This window comes from Mizuhopecten yessoensis, unplaced genomic scaffold, assembly GCF_002113885.1.
Source record: "Mizuhopecten yessoensis strain PY_sf001 unplaced genomic scaffold, ASM211388v2 scaffold10687, whole genome shotgun sequence".
NCBI classification, from domain to species: Eukaryota; Metazoa; Mollusca; class Bivalvia; order Pectinida; family Pectinidae; genus Mizuhopecten; species Mizuhopecten yessoensis.
This window is the reverse complement of record NW_018408671.1, coordinates 521,210-543,542: the sequence shown is the minus strand read 5'-3', so window position 1 is coordinate 543,542 and position 22,333 is coordinate 521,210. Positions and strand designations below refer to the sequence as shown.

General features: G+C 40.6%; 1 protein-coding gene across 4 annotated transcripts in view; it reads left to right on the top strand.

Moving 5' to 3' along the window:
- Positions 1-22,333, top strand: part of LOC110461846 (extracellular matrix protein 3-like) — a 125,974-nt gene that overhangs the window by 23,000 nt on the left and 80,641 nt on the right. For all 4 annotated transcript variants that reach the window (XR_002464184.1, XR_002464185.1, XM_021515554.1 and 1 more), the window contains exon 2: positions 16,740-16,829. Coding sequence is in view for 2 of the 4 variants with exons in the window: in XM_021515554.1 (XP_021371229.1) it covers positions 16,740-16,829 (90 nt within the window). In the remaining 2 variants the exon portion in view is untranslated. The remainder of the gene's footprint in view (positions 1-16,739; positions 16,830-22,333) is intronic.

Below are 22,333 nucleotides of genomic sequence, written 5' to 3'. Positions count from 1 at the left end.
TCCACTGCGCCACCCGACCACCCGACCACCCGACCACCCATTTAATTCATTGAAAATATGGGACACAAAACCAGTGAATATAAAGACTAATCTGACAGTTTGATATGTGTGTGTTTGGTGTTGTCCTTGATTGTGATGTCAAAGAAATTAATTCAAATCTGACATCATAAATTAGGGTTCTGCTCCACAACATATATTTTGACATTTTTGAGCACTACCGCTCGTCTTCAGTTATAACTTTGTTATATAGTCCTAAACATGTAATAAACAGAACAGTTGACGTTCTAGTCATGTTTGTTTTCACTAAATCTGAGCCATGTTTGTATTCACTAAATCTGAGCCATGTTTGTATTTACTAAATCTGGGTCATGTTTGTATTCACTAAATCTGAGACATGTTTGTTTTCACTAAATCTGAGCCATGTTTGTATTCACTAAATCTGAGCCATGTTTGTATTCACTAAATCTGAGCCATGTTTGTATTCACTAAATCTGAGCCATGTTTGTATTCACTAAATCTGAGCCATGTTTGTATTCACTAAATCTGAGCCATGTTTGTATTCACTAAATCTGAGCCATGTTTGTATTCACTAAATCTGAGCCATGTTTGTATTCACTAAATCTGAGCCATGTTTGTATTCACTAAATCTGAGCCATGTTTGTATTCACTAAATCTGAGCCATGTTTGTATTCACTAAATCTGAGCCATGTTTGTATTCACTTAATCTGAGCCATGTTTGTATTCACTAAATCTGAGCCATGTTTGTATTCACTAAATCTGAGCCATGTTTGTATTCACTAAATCTGAGCCATGTTTGTATTCACTAAATCTGAGCCATGTTTGTTTTCACTAAATCTGAGCCATGTTTGTATTCACTAAATCTGAGCCATGTTTGTATTCACTAAATCTGAGCCATGTTTGTATTCACTAAATCTGAGCCATGTTTGTATTCACTAAATCTGAGCCATGTTTGTATTCACTAAATCTGAGCCATGTTTGTATTCACTAAATCTGAGCCATGTTTGTATTCACTAAATCTGAGCCATGTTTGTATTCACTAAATCTGAGCCATGTTTGTATTCACTAAATCTGAGCCATGTTTGTATTCACTAAATCTGAGCCATGTTTGTATTCACTAAATCTGAGCCATGTTTGTATTCACTAAATCTGAGCCATGTTTGTATTCACTAAATCTGAGCCATGTCTGTATTCACTAAATCTGAGCCATGTTTGTATTTTGTTAGTCAGTCACATGCTTATATTCCCTACGCAAGTCAAGTTTCCTTCAAAATTAATAATTAAAGTATTAAACTGATGAAACAGAAATCACGAGGGTGAAATTATTAAAAAAACAACACTTTAAATGAATGAATTCTTAACATTTTAGTTCTGCAAGTTTGCTGGTGATATTTTAACCAGTTTGCCAGTAACTGGTGGTTGGGACGGATGAATTGCTGTAATTGGATTGGCTACAGCATGACTGGGGTGTCCCACCGAAGGTCAAACAGTCACATGACTCATAAGGCCGCAAGTGTTCACCAATCAGGGTGTCTGCAGGAATCCAATTAGAGTCTCCAACACTTAGAGTGCAGATTTCTGACTTGATCAAGCTTTCCTAAGCCTCGCGCATTTATATGATTGGAAAGGTCAAAGAAGAGTGCATAGGTCGTTGTGCAAACAGTGTCGACTTTGACAACTTGTCAGAGCCGTCATTGAGGGAGATGATGTGTCGGAGACTTCAAGAGAAACATACACACTGGAGTACTGTTAACGGCGTTACAGTCGTAATTATTACGTCCACGTTAATTGAAATGTTTAAAACTTTTGCCATGAATCCTAATTCGGATATAAGATACAGACGTTGACATTTTCTCGCTATCTATTCAATTATCTAACGCTTAATCCCACACCGCTCCTTATTTATATAGCACTGTGTTTATTCATGATAAATCTAGGCATTTGAACATAAAGGTATATTGTTCTCGAGGGCATAAGTTGGAATTCACTGTGCAAGAGGACTTCGGAAAAAAGAGTGTAGATGAAGTTATTAAGTGTCTGCTGTACTTGTTAACCGGATAAAAAGATCTTCAAGTACAGGTGTACTCAAATGTTATATAACAAAAGGCATATAAAAATCCAGTTATGTCAATTAACTGAGAGTCAGTATGTCATGAGGGGTAGAACTGTACTAGAATTACTGTCCTGTAAGGCACGCCAGGTTTATTCTGTTAAACGCTACACATCTGATGCTCCTTAACCCAGATCTAGAGTTGACTGGTCATTATCTGGAGTATAAAAACCTAGCCAGTCCCAGTGGCCATTTCTAACAGACAAAGATGTCTCTGGTATGGGGGCATTAAGTACACTGTCATTGAAACAGTCACCAATGGTACATCTCCTTAGCAATCTCTCTCCGAAGGCACGATTTCAATCACTAAACTCATGCTTGGCTATTTATTGCTGACTTGTAGATTGGGTTTAGTTTTTGTCTGTGGAACAGTGACAAATCAACAGCTTCTTATGTCATACTGAATCGACTGAAATCAAATTTCTATACCAGTGGGCGATGTGATGCGATTGTAGGTTGACGTGATGTAAGACCATTTTGTGATTTCCTGTGGGTTTGTGTAGGATCACTGTACCGGTACCGTCTCTAGATCTATGTAACCCCTCACCAACTCCAATCAATTCCTCCCTCTCACACACACACACTGAAATGATTGGGCAGACACTATGAGTAATAGACCCCGCGGGATTCCGAGACATCAACAACTGGAGTACTGTGTCAGAAGTACTAAGACGAGGCAGCCGTAGGTAATGGGACACTGGTAATGTATCTCTAGGGTGTAATATGTCACATTACCATCAGTCTGGAGACAAAAAAGCTATACTGCCTACATATGGCTATCACTGGTCATCATTGGTCATCTGTGGTCATCTAGAGTACGGCAATGAGACACTGTTTATGTACTCCTAGTGTGAAATGTCTCATAACAGAACCATAAGTCTGGGAAGAAAAGCTTTACTGCCTTCATGGTTGTCATCGGTCATCTGTGGTCATCCATATCATACCTGCTAACACCTGAATCTCCCAATGGGGGTCATTTAATTTTTGCAACGCTGGAATAACATATGTAATTGTGTCTTCTGGTATGGTTTAGGACTTTTTTAAAATAAATAAAACAATTCTTATTTTCACACATTTTGTTTTATTACATTCTCTCTTTTCAAATTACTGATTTCCCTGTACATACACTGTCATGTAGTTTGAGTTAATTGTAAAAAACTTACTATACTGGAAGCATGAACTCAATAATTAATTTGATTTAATTAATTGCATCTAGAAGCTCCTCTATCTATTTCTCCCTCTCATCTGTATGTACTACATTGGGAATCTGACTGCCAGGTTGGAAACTGGAGAAAAAAAATGCATTTATGTTAAATACAGGTATTTCTATTGGTTTAATATCATGGTACACTCAAATTTGTACGACTGCTACACATTTTAAAGCTATCTCGCAATTGCGATATGGAAAAGCATTTTCATGCAGATTTTGGTAATTAGAATGATCGTGATCTGTCATTGAGAAAGTAATGTGCTCAGCACTAAAGTTACTAAATAACTACCTTGTTGTCAGATATCGTGAAAATCATTAATCGTATGTCTTTCATAAAGAGCACCCGAACCCACCGAAAATATTTAAATATATAGTAGAGTTTACAATAAGAATGATCAGGCTCAATATTTTTATGACATAACAAAGCCACTCAAAATCCTTTTCCACGAAGTATTACACTAACAGACGTATTTTTTCTAACATTTAACGCAGTCCGTATTACGGTTGTGCATGTGAAATTGAAGTACTACGGTCGGAATTATATGCACTGTTGTAATAGTAAACAGTACTCACCTTTCAAATTTGCCTGGCTTCAAGGAAAGAGAGACCACCATTGTAAAAACATTTCGAATAGTTTACGGACTTTACCCATACGCTAATGCTAAACCTACGAGACACATGAATGGAACACTAACGGAATTGGGACATACTAATACGAACGCGGAGGCGGGTGACTCCGGGTCATGTTGACGGAATGCGGGAGATTTGTATCACCCGCGGGTCATAAGTTGGTCGCCGGTGATAGGTTAACTTTGCGGGTGTCACCCGAAGGATGCGGGTCATTTAGCAGGTATGCCATATTACTGGTGTTGTTTGTATCAAAGATCAGAAAGGACCTCTGTGGGGTTGTCTGGTGTCTTAGACCTTGACATTATATAATGTATGGCACTTAACTCAGTGGTTGTTTGTTATATTGCTGTTTCTGGGTACTAAGACTGTTATAATGCTGTTTCTGGGTACTATATAAAACTATCATAATGCTGTTTCTGGGTACTATATAAAACTATCATAATGCTGTTTCTGGGTTCTAAGACTGTTATATTGCTGTATCTGGGTACTAAGACTGCTATATTGCTGTATCTGGATACTATATAAAACTTTCATAATGCTGTTTCTGGGAACTAAGACTAATATTGCTGTATCTGGGAACTAATACTGTTATATTGCTGTATCTGGGTACTTAGGCTGGTAAATTGCTGTATCTGGGTACTAAGACTGGTACATTGCTGTATCCGGGTACTAAGACTGGTACATTGCTGTATCCGGGTACTATGACTGGTACATTGCTGTATCCGGGTACTAAGACTGGTACATTGCTGTATCCGGGTACTAAGACTGTTATAATGCTGTATCTGGGAACTAAGACTGTACTATTAGTATATTAACATGATGTAGTGTGAAGTCATTAAGAAGTTTACCTGCTATTACTAACGTGATGTAATGTGAAGTCATTAACAAGTTTACCTAGTATTACTAACGTGACGTAATGTGAAGTCATTAAGAGTAACGTGATGTAATGTGAGGTCATTAAGATGTTTTCCTGGTATTACTAACATGATGTAATGTGAAGTCATTAAGAGTAACGTGATGTAATTTGAAGTCATTAAGAGCAACGTGACGTAATGTGAAGTCATTAAGAGTAATGTTACGTAATTTGAAGTCATTTAGAGTAACGTGACGTAATGTGAAGGTCATCAAGAGCAACGTGACGTAATGTTAAGTCATTAAGAGTAACGTGACGTAATGTGAAGTCATTAAGAGCAACGTGATGTAATGTGAAGTCATTAAGAGTAACGTGATGTAATGTGAAGTCATTAAGAGTAACGTGACGTAACGTGAAGTCATTAAGAGTAACGTGACATAATGTGAGGTCATTAAGATGTTTTCCTGATATTACTAACGTGATGTTATTTGAAGTCATTAAGAGTAACGTGAAGTCATTAAGAGTAACGTGACGTAACGTGAAGTCATTAAGAGTAATGTGACGTAATGTGAAATCATTTAGAGTAACGTGATGTAACATGAAGTCATTAAGAGTAACATGACGTAACGTGAAGTCATTAAGAGTAATGTGACGTAATGTAAAGTCATTAAGAGTAACGTGACGTAATTTGAAGTCATTAAGAGTAACGTGACGTAACGTGAAGTCATTAAGAGTAACGTGACATAACGTGAAGTCATTAAGAGTAACGTGACGTAACGTAAAGTCATTAAGAGTAACGTGACGTAACGTGAAGTCATTAAGAGTAACGTGACGTAATGTGAAGTCATTAAGAGTAACGTGACGTAACTTGAAGTCATTAAGAGTAACGTGATGTAATTTGAAGTCATTAAGAGCAACGTGACGTAATGTGAAGTCATTAAGAGTAACGTGACGTAATGTGAAGTCATTAAGAGTAACGTGACGTAACGTGAAGTCATTTAGAGTAATGTGACGTAATGTGAAGTCATTAAGAGTAACGTGACGTAATGTGAAGTCATTAAGATGTTTTCCTGGTGTTACTTATTCGAGGTCCATGTGACTTGAATGAAGCTGTTGTCTAATCTATAGCAGTAGACTTAAGTACATACACACTTGCCACTAGGCTCCCGTTATTCCACGATTTATAGATTTATAAAGACCATGTTACAGATTGAACCAGAGCAATGTAACTCCAAGTATGGAAGTAAAGTACACTTAAAATTAAAGTTAGGATATTTTGATGGCAGTATATGTAGTTAAACTGCTGCTGTTGTAGATATACTTGGTGTTATGTAGTCCTCCCAGCTGTATAATTATGTAACACCATTAAGTACCCTGATGGATGTCCCTGTCAGAGGTTGACGTAAACCTGACCTAGCCAGGATCCTTGGCTCCTATCTGCAGTCTTAAATAAGATTCTCCCCTCCTGCATCAGATTCCATGTGGCAATATGAGTTTAGTTCAGAAAAACTTTTTGCCTTTAGTCTTCTGTTAGATTTGATTGTATCCCTGATTCTTTTCTTCATTGATTTCTTATTCAGTCTCATGGTAACGACACCTGAAAGCCATTGTGTCAGAGCTATCTTACTATAACATGGAAAGAGAAACATTCCAGAACTGAATTAGCCAAGGGTACATTTTATATCTGAGCTCTGGTTTGATACAGGTGCAGACAAGACAATACATATTTCATAAAGTGTACAATAATAAAGAAAATTATACCAATCAATGTCTATTTTGTCCAGATTTTGATATTGTTATTGAAATATTCCTAAAAAAATACAAAATGACACTACTGAAGAATGATACATAAAGACAAGGGGCTCTGTTGGGTAACCCTGGGTAACGTAGCTCTCACTGCTGGACTTGGTTTAGGTACAGACTGGGTAACCCTTGGTAACGTAGCTCTCATTGCTGGACTTAGTTTAGGTACAGACTGGGTAACACTTGGTAACGTAGCTCTCATTGCTGGGCTTGGTTTAGGTACAGACTGGGTAACTCGGGGTAACGTAGTAAAGACAAGGGGCTCTGTTGGGTAAACCTGGGTAACGTAGCTCTCACTGCTGGCCTTGGTTTAGGTACTTCCTGGGTAACCCTTGGTAACGTAGCTGTCATTGCTGGACTTGGTTTAGGAACAGACTGGGTAACCCTGGGTAACGTAACTCTCATTGCTGGACTTGGTTTAGGTACGGACAGGGTCACCCTTGGTAACGTAGCTCTCATTGCTGGTCTTGGTTTAGGTACAGACTGGGTAACTCGGGGTAACGTAGTAAAGACAAGGGGCTCTGTTGGGTAACCCTGGGTAACGAAGCTCTCACTGCTGGACTTGGTTTAGGTACAGACTGGGCAACTCGGGGCAACGTAGCTCTCATTGCTGGACTTGGTTTAGAAACGGACTAGGTAACCCTTCTCATTGCTGGACTTGGTTTAGGTACGGACTGGGTAACTCAGGGTAACGTAGCTCTCCTTGCTGGACTTGGTTTAGGTACGGACAGGGTCACCCTTGGTAACGTAGCTCTCATTGCTGAACTTGGTTTAGGTACAGACTGGGTAGCTCTGGGTAACGTACGTAGCTCTCATTGCTGGACTTGTTTTAGGTACGGACTGGGTAACCCTTAGTAACGTAGCTGTCATTGCTGGACTTGGTTTAGGTACGGACAGGGTCACCCTTGGTAACGTAGCTCTCATTGCTGGTCTTGGTTTAGGTACAGACTGGGTAACTGGGGGTAACGTAGCTCTTATTGCTGGACTTGGTTTAGATACAGACTGGGTAACCCTTGGTAACTTAGCTGTCATTGCTGGACTTGGTTTAGGAACAGACTAGGTAACCCTGGGTAACGTAGCTCTCACTACTGGACTTGGTTTAGGTACAGACTGGGTAACTCGGGGTAACGTAGTAAAGACAAGGGGCTCTGTTGGGTAACCCTGGGTAACGTAGCTCTCATTGCGGGACTTGGTTTAGGTACAGACTGGGTCACTGGGGGTAACGTAGCTCTTATTGCTGGACTTGGTTTAGATACAGACTGGGTAACCCTTGGTAACTTAGCTGTCATTGCTGGACTTGGTTTAGGTACGGACAGGGTCACCCTTGGTAACGTAGCTCTCATTGCTGGTCTTGGTTTAGGTACAGACTGGGTAACTCTGGGTAACGTACGTAGCTCTCATTGCTGGACTTGGCTTAGGTACGGCCAGGGCAACCCTTGGTAACGTAGCTCTCATTGCTGGGCTTGGTTTAGGTACAGACTGGGTAACTGGGGGTAACGTAGCTCTTATTGCTGGACTTTGTTTAGGTACAGACAGGGTAACCCTTGGTAACATAGCTCTCATTGCTGGACTTGGTTTAGGAACAGACTGGGTAACCCTGGGTAACGAAGCTCTCACTGCTGGACTTGGTTTAGGGACAGACTGGGTAACCCTGGGTAACGAAGCTCTCACTGCTGGACTTGGTTTAGGTACAGACAGGGTAACACTTGGAAACGTAGCTCTCATTGCTGGACTTGGTTTAGGTACAGACTGGGTAACTGGGGGTAACGTAGCTCTTATTGCTGGACTTGGTTTAGGTACAGACTGGGTAACCCTTGGTAACGTAGCTCTCATTGCTGGACTTGGTTTAGAAACGGACTAGGTAACCCTGGGTAACCACACTGATGTATTATCTCGCTGTAATTGTGATATGAATTTTGAAATTTATGTTAAAAAGGGATTGTTTGTATCAGAGCTGTTTAAGTTTGTACAGGTATTAAGAGTTAGTGCGATGAAGGTTCAACATTGTATGTCAAGAAGTGTGTGAGGTAGACCCTATTTGGAATTAATGGATGGGATGAGAAAACAACAGAAAACATGTTCAGGGTATTAAGCTGCATGATTGGCCCCTGTGTTGGTATCAGGAAGAAGTTGTTGGGGAAACGGTGTCAAATAAAGACTACATTTTTCTGTAGAGGAGTCGTGTGATGACAACACTGCATGCAGACAGACTGGAGGTGTCTGAGAGTTACAGACAGGCTAGATACACATAGCTGTGTGGATTAGCAGCACAGATAGAGTTTATTGTGACAAGTGTAGCCATAACTCTCAGAGACAATGCATGTTTGCCAATGTATCTCTTCTGACACTGCAAAAAACGAGGAGAAATATGGACGGGACTTCCATTTGGTGTGTAATGCATGACTGGTCGCCAGGGAATGGAGTCACCAATTCCGTCTGCTATCTGCAGGATTGCCTTTCTTTCAGCTATTGTTCACTTCTTGAAAAAAAAACTTCAGGTTTTGTATTTTGGAAAAAACATGATATATATCACTGGAAAAGAAATATTGTGTACTCAAGTAAAACTGTTCTCAATCAGGACTGACTTGACAGTCCGGGGTCCCTCGGCTAGCCAGACTGGCCGACTTGACAGTCCGGGGTCCCTCAGCTAGCCCGACTGGCCGATTCTGTGAAAGCCTCTTACCCTGACTGTTAAACATCTGTTTTGGAGTGTCTCCTGGGTACTGTGGACATTGTGAGGAACAGCTCTAATGGATGCTATTAGCAGGCTTCAGTACAGAAACACTACAGATATCTCTCACATTACCCACATCCTTAATGGTGTCTCCTTACCTCCTTCTGTCACACTTCTCTTACATAGAGCAGCCAATTTTACAACCACCCCCTTTCTCTTTTACAGTCGGGAATGAGCACAGATTCTGTTTTTTCCATCATTCATGATAAATATATACATTTTGTCCTGCTGTGGTAATAGGCACTTCAGTCCTAAACTGTGGAAGTAGCACCTGGATTTTATGCGGAAAATAACTTGAGAAATATTGTCCTTTATTCCTGCATACTGTTTGGCTCAATAAGATTACAATAAAAAAGATAAGTTATTGATATGAAAAATGTTCCATTATTACAAGTTACAAGTTTACAAAATGACTTTAGTCAACTGGTCTAATTAAGCAAAAGAGGATTACAGGAAATTCCTCTGCTCTGATTGGCTGTCACAGCAAGTAGCATGTAAATGTTTGTAATTGTGATCAGTGTCACTTTAAAGCTTCCAAGTTCATTACAGACTGTTGCCATGGTCAAAATACTGTTTTCTACCTAATAAGAGATCCGTTTGCATAAGTACCTTCTGTCCTTTTTCTGGTTTGAGCGTTCCAACCCTTGACCATACTCTATTGACATAATCAAAAAAACTTGTCTGTTATCGTTATATTTCTTTTTAGAGATTTAGAAGTGTCTAATGCAATGATTCTGATTTGCCAAAATTGCTAAGTGTTCAGAGTGTTTTTTAGGTTGAATTTGGTACAGTTCACCACATAAGTCAATCAGGCTTATTTTTTTTGGCAAATTTATTTTGGTGAGGAACTTTTGTGCAGAGATGTGGTGTTTTATGGCCAACTGTGTACTACAGACGTATGGAGTATTTCAGTGGCAGGCGGCCGCCATCATTGACACCACTCCAGTCAAAAGGCTTTGGTGTCCTGAAGCTCTGATGGACAGATACTCCGCATTCTCTTTATTTCCTGGAGCTCCAGTGTTTTTGATGGACAGTTGAATTAGTTTGCTGGTTCCGGTGGTACACATCATTCACTGTCAGACAGAAACAGCTAAGTGGCCCCGTGTTTCAGTATGGGGCACAAAGGCCTAATGGCAACACAAGACAAAACACACATTTCTGCCCGTCTTTGATGGAACTGGAAGTATTTTTCATCTTCTGTCACAGATATATCGAGATTAATGGCATACAGATTTGAACAAGTGATAAGGAAGATGTTGATTGGCTGGAGATTAGAACCAATCAATCTTACCTTTGGGCCCCCCTCCCCCCCAGCAGCTGAAATCATCCCTACTGTGCGACACCATCTCAGGTCACGCTAACAAATCTCTTTCTCTTTTTTAATTATGTCGGAACACATTCTTTCTTTTGACTGCTAATGAATTTAATTATGTCACCAGGAAATTTATGTTGTTAGCTATTTTTGAATCAAATCATCAAATAAAATGATTATAAGCTTGGTGTTATTTTGTATAGATTAATGAATTCATGCTCAGATCCTCTGGCCTCCCATTTACTCTTTTGTACCAAGGTCATTGTGAGTCTCATGTAAGGTCATGCAAGGTCATATAAGGTCATGCTATATCGTATGTGTGGTCACGTTTATCATGACCTGTCATTTCAATAGCAGGTCTATTTTGTTTAAAACAGCAAAAATACTATAAACAACATCATTTTTGCGAGACATACATTTTGGCATTGATTTTCTTGAATACTCTTTACAAATTTAGATAACATGAAAATGAAAAATTCACTTTCAATGTTGAAAAAGCATTTGCTCTATTGCGATTTTATATATTTTTGAATAAAACCTACAGGCACAGTTCTTACGCTACGTAGTTCTTAAATTTATTTAATACAGCACATTTGAGTCGGTGTTGAGGATTATGAAAGGGCCTATAAAGTGTTACAGTTTTAGATAAGCAACATGGATGTATTAATGTTATATTGAGAAATAACATTGATGTTTATCAGTATGTAACACTGATGTTTGATAGACATGAAACATGACGACTGAACAGCTGGCCGACATTGTTCTACCCAGAGCTGATGATAGGATTGGAAGGGAGCAGCTAGATCACGCTAATTAGGGAAAGATGGAACTCATTTCTTATGCAGCAGTTTTATTTGTTTTTAATGCGTGTACCACTTGAAGTGTCATGCTTTAGATCCCAGATAATGTGCCGAGGCATGCCCTACCCACGGACATTTTACACGGATTCTTGTGTTCGTGGATCAGAGGGTAAACTGATACCTCCCTCTCAGGTTTGTGATTTTTTCTACACAATGATAATGATATTGCCTGGTTTGTTCCCTGTGTATGGTGCTGATGTAACGTTTCTGTACCTCGACACACTTGTGGAGAATTCGGTTTCCTTGGGTTCTAACCTCTGTGGAGGTTTTTAGTATACTTGTGAGGATGACAAGTTACTAGGCCCAGTGATCCCAAACAGACCTAACACAAAAAACATCTGTAGGCTGCTTATACCAACACTTATTTACCGTAAAGTCGGAGTATTATACATTTCAAAATAAACAATTTGGATACAAAACGTGTCAATCCTGGTAGCATAAAGAAACACAGATGTACTATAGGGGTTACATACAGCTAAAGTTTCTGGACTATAGGGTTACATTCAGCTACGGTTTCTGACATAACATTACTTTTGGGTTACATACAGCTAGGGTTTCTGACATAACATTACTATAGGGTTACATACAGCTAGGGTTTCTGACATAACATTACTATAGGGTAACATACAACTAGGGTTTCTGACATAACATTACTATAGGGGTTACATACAGCTAGGGTTTCTGACATTACATTACTATAGGGGTTACATACAGCTAGGGTTTCTGGACTATAGGGTTGCATACAGCTAGGGTTTCTGGACTATAGGGTTGCATACAGCTAGGGTTTCTGGACTATAGGGTTGCATACAGCTAGGGTTTCTGGACTATAGGGTTACATGCAGCTAGGGTTTCTGGACTATAGGGTTGTATACAGCTAAGGTTTGTGACATTGTGTGTATAGATTTTCTGATAAAAAATAGGGGTGTTTAGCTAGCGGTCCATATTTAAGGTTTCTGGTAATATGTAGCTTTTTAAAATATAAGCAAGGGTTATGTGTGTAACTGGTTTCTGTGTGTATTTAGGGGTTTTGTATGTAACTAGGGTTTCTATGTGTAACTAGGGTTTCTAAGTGTATTTAGGGTTTCTATGTATATTTTGGGTTTCTGTGTGTAACTAGGGTTTCTGTGTGTAGTTAGGGTAAGGGTTTCTGTGTGTAGTTAGGGTTTCTGTGTGTAACTAAAGTTTTTGTCAGTAGAAGTGTTTCTGACGTTATATATATAGCATTTCTGACAGTTTGTATCTAACATCTAACATTTGTGATGGTATGTAATTAAGACATGCTAAGATCACACGCAAGAGGAGTTTAATAACCTTATGTTTTAGGGAATTTCACGAGCAGGTCGTAAAATATTCAGTGGATGGTAATTTGTCGGTTGGTGATGCATTTTGTGAGCCACACTGCGACGTGAAGCAGGAGACCATCCATCCCCAAGTTCTTGCCTTTAATGGATTTTTAATTCAAATATGCAATCATTAGCCCACATCGACCCTCACCAGTTGTTAAAGTTACTTCAAATTGCACTACTTGGAATTAAATGTACTTAAACGTTACTGTTTTCTGCGCTTCTTTTACTCGCCATTGTCACATCATCACACCTTACCCATCTATTAAACCCTGGCTGTAATGCTAGTGTTCCCAGGAGATGAACCTCAACAGAAGAGATTTCTGGGGGAAGGGGGAAGACTTACAGTATTAGAAATTCCTGATATATTGGATATGTCTTTGTATCATATAAATCTGTATACCTGTATATAATGTTCACCTATCTATAATAGATACCTGTATATAATATATACCTGTATATAATGTATACCTGTATATATTGTGTACCTGTATATAATGTATACCTGTATATAATGTGTACCTGTATATAATGTACACCTGCATGTGTAAAATGTATACCTGTATATAATGTACACCTGTTTATAATGTATACCTGTATATAATGTATACCTGCATGTGTAAAATGTACATCTGCATATAATGTAAATAACGTTATAGATGAACTCAACCCCATCACTAGAATATGGAATTTTGAATTAGAAACTAAACACTGTGATCACTTTGATTCTAGTTTCAAACTAGCGGGAGAAAAGTTGCTAGAAAATAACTCAGGGGCCCATAGCCAGTCTATGTAATACAGGGCAGGGGCTCATAGCCAGTCTATGTCATACAGGGCAGGGGTTCATAGCCAGTCTTTGTCATACAGGGCAGGGGCTCATAGCCAATCTATGTAATACAGGGCAGGGGCTCATAGCCAATCTATGTAATACAGGGCAGGGGCTCATAGCCAATCTATATCATACAGGGCAGGGGCTCATAGCCAATCTATGTAATACAGGGCAGGGGCTCATAGCCAATCTATGTAATACAGGGCAGGGGCTCATAGCCAATCTATGTAATACAGGGCAGGGGCTCATAGCCAATCTATGGCAGACAGGGCAGGGGCTCATAGCCAGTCTATGTCATACAGGGCCGGGGTTCATAGCCAGTCTTTGTCATACAGGGCAGGGGCCCATAGCCAGTCTATGTCATACAGGGCAGGGGCTCATAGCCAGTCTATGTCATACAGCGCAGGGGCTCATAGCCAGTCTATGTCATACAGCGCAGGGGCTCATAGCCAGTCTATGTCATACAGGGCCGGGGCCCATAGCCAGGCTATGTCATACAGGGCAGGGGCTCATAGCCAATCTATATCATACAGGGCAGGGGCTCATAGCCAGTCTATGTAATACAGGGCAGGGGCTCATAGCCAGTCTATGTCATACAGCGCAGGGGCTCATAGCCAGTCTATGTCATACAGCGCAGGGGCTCATAGCCAGTCTATGTCATACAGGGCCGGGGCCCATAGCCAGGCTATGTCATACAGGGCAGGGGCTCATAGCCAATCTATATCATACAGGGCAGGGGCTCATAGCCAGTCTATGTAATACAGGGCAGGGGCTCATAGCCAGTCTATGTCATACAGGGCAGGGGTCATTTTTCTCCTTCTCAGGAATTGTGACTAAGATAAGTCGAGGTTGATTCAGGTTTGTGTCATGTTAGAGTTGTGATGTCTGTTATTCTGGTCAGGGTTCAAGGTGTTATCTATTAGAGGTTAAAGGTCAGGCTGTCCTCAGCATTCAGGTCAAGGTTCAAGCTGTTGTGTCATAGAGGTTAGAGTTCATGATGTCCTCAACATTCAGGATAGGTCAGGGTTCAACATGTTGCATCATAGGGGTAAAAGGTCTTATCCTTGGCAAACAGGTCAGTGTTCAAGATGTATCATAAAGGTTAGAGGTCAGGCTGTCCTCAGCATTCGGGACAGGTCAGAGTTCAAGATGTATCATAGAGGTTAGAGGTCATGTCCTTGGCAAGCAGGTCTGGTTTAATACTCGTATTTACCTACAATACTTATATCACATGTTTTACTCAAGTGAACTTGATCTTGGTACATGGCAACATATATAATGACAAAAATTGATAGCATGAATGGAATATCATAAGTTAAAACAGGATAAAGTGATGATACAACAGTGTATTGGTCCCTTCCTGTGCAGCTGGCTTGGTGCCGGCTCTGTGTGAGATTTGGCAATGCTTTAGATGGTGAGGGGGATAACATAATAAAACGAAATCTGCTCAGATCCCCCTGGCTTGCCTTCTAATACTTTTTCACACTAAATTGTTCATACCTGGGTTTGGAAATTCCTTTGAATGAAACATGTTTTAACTTATTTGTCAGTTATCAGCAGACATGCTCCGACTACCCTTGATTTGATTACAGTGACCTTGACCCCAGACTTGATGATGTTTGCATGTGGTTAAGTAACAGTTGATATGCGTTGATATTGTCGTTAATTAGTAATATTTGTTACACATCGGAGTTTATTTGATTTGTGGAGAGATTAGCTGTTGTATTAAACAGCTCTTCTGATGGCGGAATCAACTGTAAACCAAGTAGATTTACTGGTGTACATAAAACAACAATTAATGGCGGTTATTTTATCCGATTACGTATAAAAACCTATTACAGACAGTGATATACACTGCAGACTGTTAATGATATAGATGTAATAGACTTACTATTAACGAGATACACACTGCAGACAAACTCCTTGTTAAAATATGTAACAGAAGGAGAGAAATACACTGCCAGACCAGAATTCAAACCAGGACCCTTCAAACTCTAGCCGGACGCTCAGACCAATGGAGCTACCTGGTCACAGGCGATTGACCTAGTCCAGTTTCACCACATTTCTCCCTCCTTATACTAAGTCTTCCCCCCCTGAAGACACAACTATTTGTAACCTAGGTTCGGTTTCCCCTTGCTAAGCATACATCAAGTCCTGGTCACAGGCACCACTGTCAAGGAAAACTGCTTTGCCAATCTGGGATTTGAACCCAGTATGTCAGAACTCTAGAAGCACACTCTAACCGATTGAGCTACCTGGTCATAGACGATCGACCCAGTCCATTCCTGATACAAATACATGTTATAGACAAATTCTAGAGAGGTACACAATGTGGACGAAGACTTAGTAGAGTAAACACGATAGACAAACGGTGTTGCGTGTATACAAGGTCGGTGAGATGATACGACTGGCTGGACCGGTAATCTGTGTTCTATCAGTACCAATACCTTCATCTCCCTGAGGAGTCGCCATCGCATGCTTCCCAAACATCCCACTTAGTGTGGCAGAATATAGAAATCCTGTCGCAGGAACCGAAGTCTACAGAGATTTAAAATTCATGTTCCAAAAGTTATTTTTCTATTTTCACCAGTCGAAGGTCCATGTTGACATGATGGTGCTCTGATATGATCACCGCAGTATCAGACGTGTCAAGCCCTATTACAGTAACACGACCAAACACCAGTTTTTATTGTCTCCGTAAACAGCTGATAGCAGCTCTCATTGTCTCAGAACATAGTAATATGGCATTTTTCAAAACTGTTGAATCTTAGGTGTGCCATAAACTGACGAAAGATGGTTTGGCCTGACAAAGTTTATGATGAACAATTTCAGCATTTTCAACATACAAACTGAGTATTGAAATAAGATCTGTTTCAAACACGATATGTCAATCAAAGTGATTGTTTTATACAAGCACAAACACTTTAGGAACAAGCAGATTTGTTCCCATCAAACAACATGACATCGTTTCTATTGAGATGATAACATTAGATTGTTTTGCCCTATAGGCCTAATAAGTTTTATATTTCCTTTACAGTTGACATCGACCAGCGTGAGATCCGGTATGTCCTGGCCAAGGGAGCAACAGTCACTAGCGATATCTTCTTCTTCAAAGTCACAGACCAAGGTAAGACCTAAGTTCTATGGCAACAACAAACAGACCAAAGTGAAACGTTAGTTACCATAGTAACTAAAGACAGATCACAGCAAACCTCAGTTACCATGGTAACAATAGAGAGACAAGGTGAAAGCTTAGTTACCATAGTAACAAAAGACAGAACACAGCAAACCTCAGTTACCATGGTTACTATAGAGATACCAATGTGACACCACAGTTACCATGGTTACTATAGAGAGACCAATGTGACACCACAGTTACCATGGTTACTATAGAGAGACCAATGTGACACCACAGATACCATGGCTACTATAGAGAGACCAATGTGACACCACAGTTACCATGGTTACTATAGAGAGACCAATGTGACACCACAGTTACCATGGTTACTATAGAGAGACCAATGTGACACCACAGTTACCATGGTTACTATAGAGAGACCAATGTGACACCACAGTTACCATGGTTACTATAGAGAGACCAATGTGACACCACAGTTACCATGGCTACTATAGAGAGACCAATGTGACACCACAGTTACCATGGCTACTATAGAGAGATCAAGTAGACACCTCAGTTACCATGGTTACTGTAGACAGACCAAGGTGACACCACAGTTACCATGGCTTCTATAGTGAGATCAAAGTGGCACCTCAGTTACCATGGTTACTGTAGACAGACCAAGGTGACACCACAGTTACCATGGCTTCTATAGTGAGATCAAAGCGACACCTCAGTTACCATGGTTACTGTTGACAGACCAAGGTGACATCTCTGATACCATGGTTACTGTAGACAGACCAAGGTGACATCTCTGTTACCATGGTTACTGTAGACAGATCAAGGTGATGTTTCTTTATTAGACAAATGTGTCTCAGACATACTGTAAATAATCCTTCAATTTTTGTCTCTTATCATATCGAGATCGGCAAGCAGTTTCTGATTCAATTTTTGACAATTGAATTCCAGAGTAACAAAATTGGTAATAGAATGTCTAACTGATTAAGTTGTACCCAGAAGATATTAAGTATCGAGAATTAGAGACGAGAATAGATGACGGTGAAACACTAATAAGTAGTCGGAATCTCCTCGAGAGCTTTAAGTATGCCAGCATTGAAGTGAAGTAAATCAGCAGTGGAATAGTCGTCAAGGACAATTTTCACAGAAGAATGTTTAGAACATTTTATGGTTACTTCTGTCTGTCCATGGATGATTCTATGTCAGCCTTGTAATGTGATTTTCTGGTATCTATCCAACACATCTCATGTCATATAAAAGATTGTAGTCAGGGGTACTTTATACCTATATAAGTTTTAGGTTGTTTCATCAAAGGCCAAGGTCATTCAGGGTCAATTTCTAAAATGAAATAAACAGTGTCTAAAAGGACTTTTCAGAGTTTTAAATAAAAATAATACTTTTTATATTGTTTGATTTAGTTTGCTACTTTTACTCAAAACCATGTATGACCTACAGTATACTCAAATTATTCTGAACAGATAAACCGACTTTATGACATGTTTATGAGATACCCATTGGAACCTATCGGTGATCACTGTATTATATTTACACTTGTCTGTCATACCCACATGTAAAAACACATGTTAAGATGTGCATTGTACACAGTGTCAATGTCACTTTAGGTGCTTTAGCTAGAGGGATTTTCTCTGATGCTCAGGAGTGGAGCTATATAATCCCCACTAGAAAGTCTAGAGTCGAAGGTCTGATCCCAATTGAAGACATTTATCCTTTGGGTTATTCCTCCAGTACATCTACACGGGACATAGGAAGATTGTGACATATCAGTACAGCATCGGAATCAGAGAGAGCAGAGTGAAGGGAGACAAGTGATAGGAAGGGGGAGGGGCCGGCGTTCTGTATCATATTTAAAAATGGAGGTATTATATACATAGGGAGAGTTATGATGACTCCCTAGGGAACAGCTTGACTAATTGTCATTGCTACAGTGACACGTGTTGGGACCCTAGGGAGTCACCGCCATATGTTACCGTTAGATTACTGTACCACATAATAGCCTCGAAGCTTCCAGGAGTGATAGTACTACCACATGTTACCGTGACAACAATACTACAGGGGCTTCTGGGAAGTTGAAAATTCTGTATTATCTTGCAGGTACTATCTTCTTCGTCATGCTGGATTGATCAGACAGAATAGCGGGGTCAGTTATGGGCAGCCAATATCTCAGAGAAGCTTATCCCCTTACCAAGCTTCCCTACTTCCAACCTCCCCTATCTCTCTTCTTTACAAACCAGAGAAATATATCATTGCTAAGGAGACACACATGTTTTAAAGATGAGTTTTCCTGACTTTCTCTGTGAAAGGATTTGAAAACTGATACACCTTATCTGGCTGAGTATATCTGTCCTATTGGAGCTTGTTTATGTTTTATGTAATTATTTTGAGCTAAAAATGCTTGTCTTCTCCCGAGANGGGGGGGGGGGGGGGGGGGGGGGGATTTTAGGGGGAAAGTGTGATACAAAGATAGCGACGATGATGGACGACTTCCATCCCTTGATTTAAAATCCAGGTCCACTATGACACACCAGATCCTCGGAGAAGCTGGTCCACTATGACTACCAGATCCTCGGAGAAGCTGGTCCACTATGACGCACTAGATCTTTGGAGAAGCTTGTCCACTATGACACACCAGATCCTCGGAGAATCTGGTCCAATATGACGACTAGATCCTCGGAGAAGCTGGTCCACTATGACTACCAGATCCTCGGAGAAGCTGGTCCACTATGACACACCAGATCCTCGGAGAATCTGGTCCACTATGACACACTAGATCCTCGGAGAAGCTGGTCCACTATGACACACTAGATCTTTGGAGAAGCTGGTCCACTATGACTACCAGATCCTCGGAGAAGCTGGTCCACTATGACGCACTAGATCTTTGGAGAAGCTTGTCCACTATGACACACCAGATCCTCGGAGAATCTGGTCCAATATGACGACTAGATCCTCGGAGAAGCTGGTCCACTATGACTACCAGATCCTCGGAGAATCTGGTCTACTATGACACACTAGATCTTTAGAGAAGCTGGTCCACTATGACTACCAGATCCTCGGAGAAGCTTGTCCACTATGACACACCAGATCCTCGGAGAAGCTTGTCCACTATGACACACCAGATCCTCGGAGAAGCTGGTCCACTATGACACACCAGATCCTCGGAGAAGCTGGTCCACTATGACACACCAGATCCTCGGAGAAGCTGGTCCACTATGACACACCAGATCCTCGGAGAAGCTGGTCCACTATGACTACCAGATCCTCGGAGAACCTGGTCCACAATGACTACCAGATCCTCGGAGAAGCTGGTCCACTATGACTACCAGATCCTCGGAGAAGCTTGTCCACTATGACACACTAGATCCTCGGAGAAGCTGGTCTACTATGACACACTAGATCTTTAGAGAAGCTGGTCCACTATGACTACCAGAGCCTCGGAGAACCTGGTCCACAATGACTACGAGATCCTCGGAGAAGCTGGTCCACTATGAAACACTAGATCTTTGGAGAAGCTGGTCCCCTATGACACACTAGATCCTCGGAGAAGCTGGTCCACTATGACTCCCCAATCCTCGGGGAAGCTGGTCCACTATGACACACTAGATCCTCGGAGAATCTGGTCCAATATGACTACCAGATCCTCGGAGAATCTGGTCCAATATGACGACTAGATCCTCGGAGAAGCTGGTCTACTATGACACACTAGATCTTTGGAGGAGCTGAAACTGTAATAAAGAAAGTCGGCTTTCATTTTGTGTGAATTGGGTCCCAATGGTAATATGTAGCCAACAAACCTGTTTTACAGTTGAATACAGTGCCATTGACAGGCACAAAACATCTGTCACACCTGACATGCCCATTGTCCGATATTTCAGCGGAAGTCATTTGTTATAAAATAGACCTATCTCCTTGTTTATCGCCTGGGAAACCTACCAATATATGGAGACAAGATAATCCAGTTCTTGTACTAGCTGGTGTGATACAACCATACACAGACCAGCCAATATAAATATAAACATGTATTTTGCAGCAGCTAAATGTTTTTGAAAAAAGTCAGAAAACTTACATTAATCCTTCTTTTTGACTGCATGGAAACCACAGAGTGGATAATAGGAGTAAACTAGAGAACCCGAAGAAAACCCCAACAAATGAAACTAGCACCCAATATATGTTTCCTGTCTGGGAACATACATGTAGGTGTATATATATAGCCCTAAAATTGAGCATTTTCAACCTGTGAATTTGCTAACCTATTCTTTTTTTTCTAAGTCTAAGATCTGATGATTTCATCTGAAAGAACAGATCAAAAGATGCCATTTTAAAGTGTTATTTTCCCGTATGGTGTGCATAAACACATTTTATTCATGCTTTTAATTCTGAGCATGTGTAACCTCCCCCATGTGTAACCTCCCCCATGTGTAACCTCCCCCATGGACATTTCAAAACGTTGGCAAGTATGTAGTAATAATGACATTGTGAGCCAATATTGGCACTGGATTCAAACAAACAAATGTTACATATCAAGCCGCTCTAAATGAGGATTTGAACCGGAACCTTGGACCTCTGGCCTCTAGATCGCCCAGTACCGGTGCACTTAGATAGTTTGTACAATATTACTTGTCAGATTTTACAGGCAAGCAGCTCCTTTGTCAAGACACAAGCAATACACATTAACACAACCTAAAAATATAAAGAATGTATGTTTCCAGACATAATCACTTCGCTAAATCTTTAAAATTTAGCACCCAAGTTTTCAGAAATATTCTTCAGCGGGCTTCAAATTGAAAACCATTAATGTCGGAGAATTCGTGTTTGAATGGTGAACGGAAGGAAATATTACAGAATATTGAAGATTGTCAGCAATAGTTAGACAGTGTGTGTAGTTTTCTGCTTTTTTGAACCATGATAACACGGGCGACGGAGGAAACCTACAGGGATAAGCTTGTGTCTTTAATGCATGTGTTTGTGACTAAGTGTATAAAGTACATACTGATCTATAGAACAAAGAACTTGGCTTGATCCACAAACAGTTACTGGGGTCACATACACTTAGCTAATTCTTTCTGGCTGTTTGATTAGGATTGGAATGGATGTCTAACTACAACAGGAACCCCCCTATACCCCCTTCCCCCATCCTTACCTAACCTCACACCCTTAACTGTAGGAGGGCATTGACTTACACGTGCACTGAACCATTCCAGATCCATTCTTTATCACTGCTGTACCTAGTCCCTATTACCCTAATACAGTGTACCTCCCTCTGTCTCCCTTAATATAGGTGTTAATTGTTTTACCTCTACGCTACTGTTCTTTTTTCAGCTGGAACACTACCTGACCTCAACTGGTGCTACCTAATCCTGGTGTACACTCCACCCCTACCCCTACCTAATCCTGGTGTACACTCCACCCCTAGCCCTACCTAATCCTGGTGTACACTCCACCCCTAGCCCTACCTAATCCTGGTGTACACTCCACCCCTA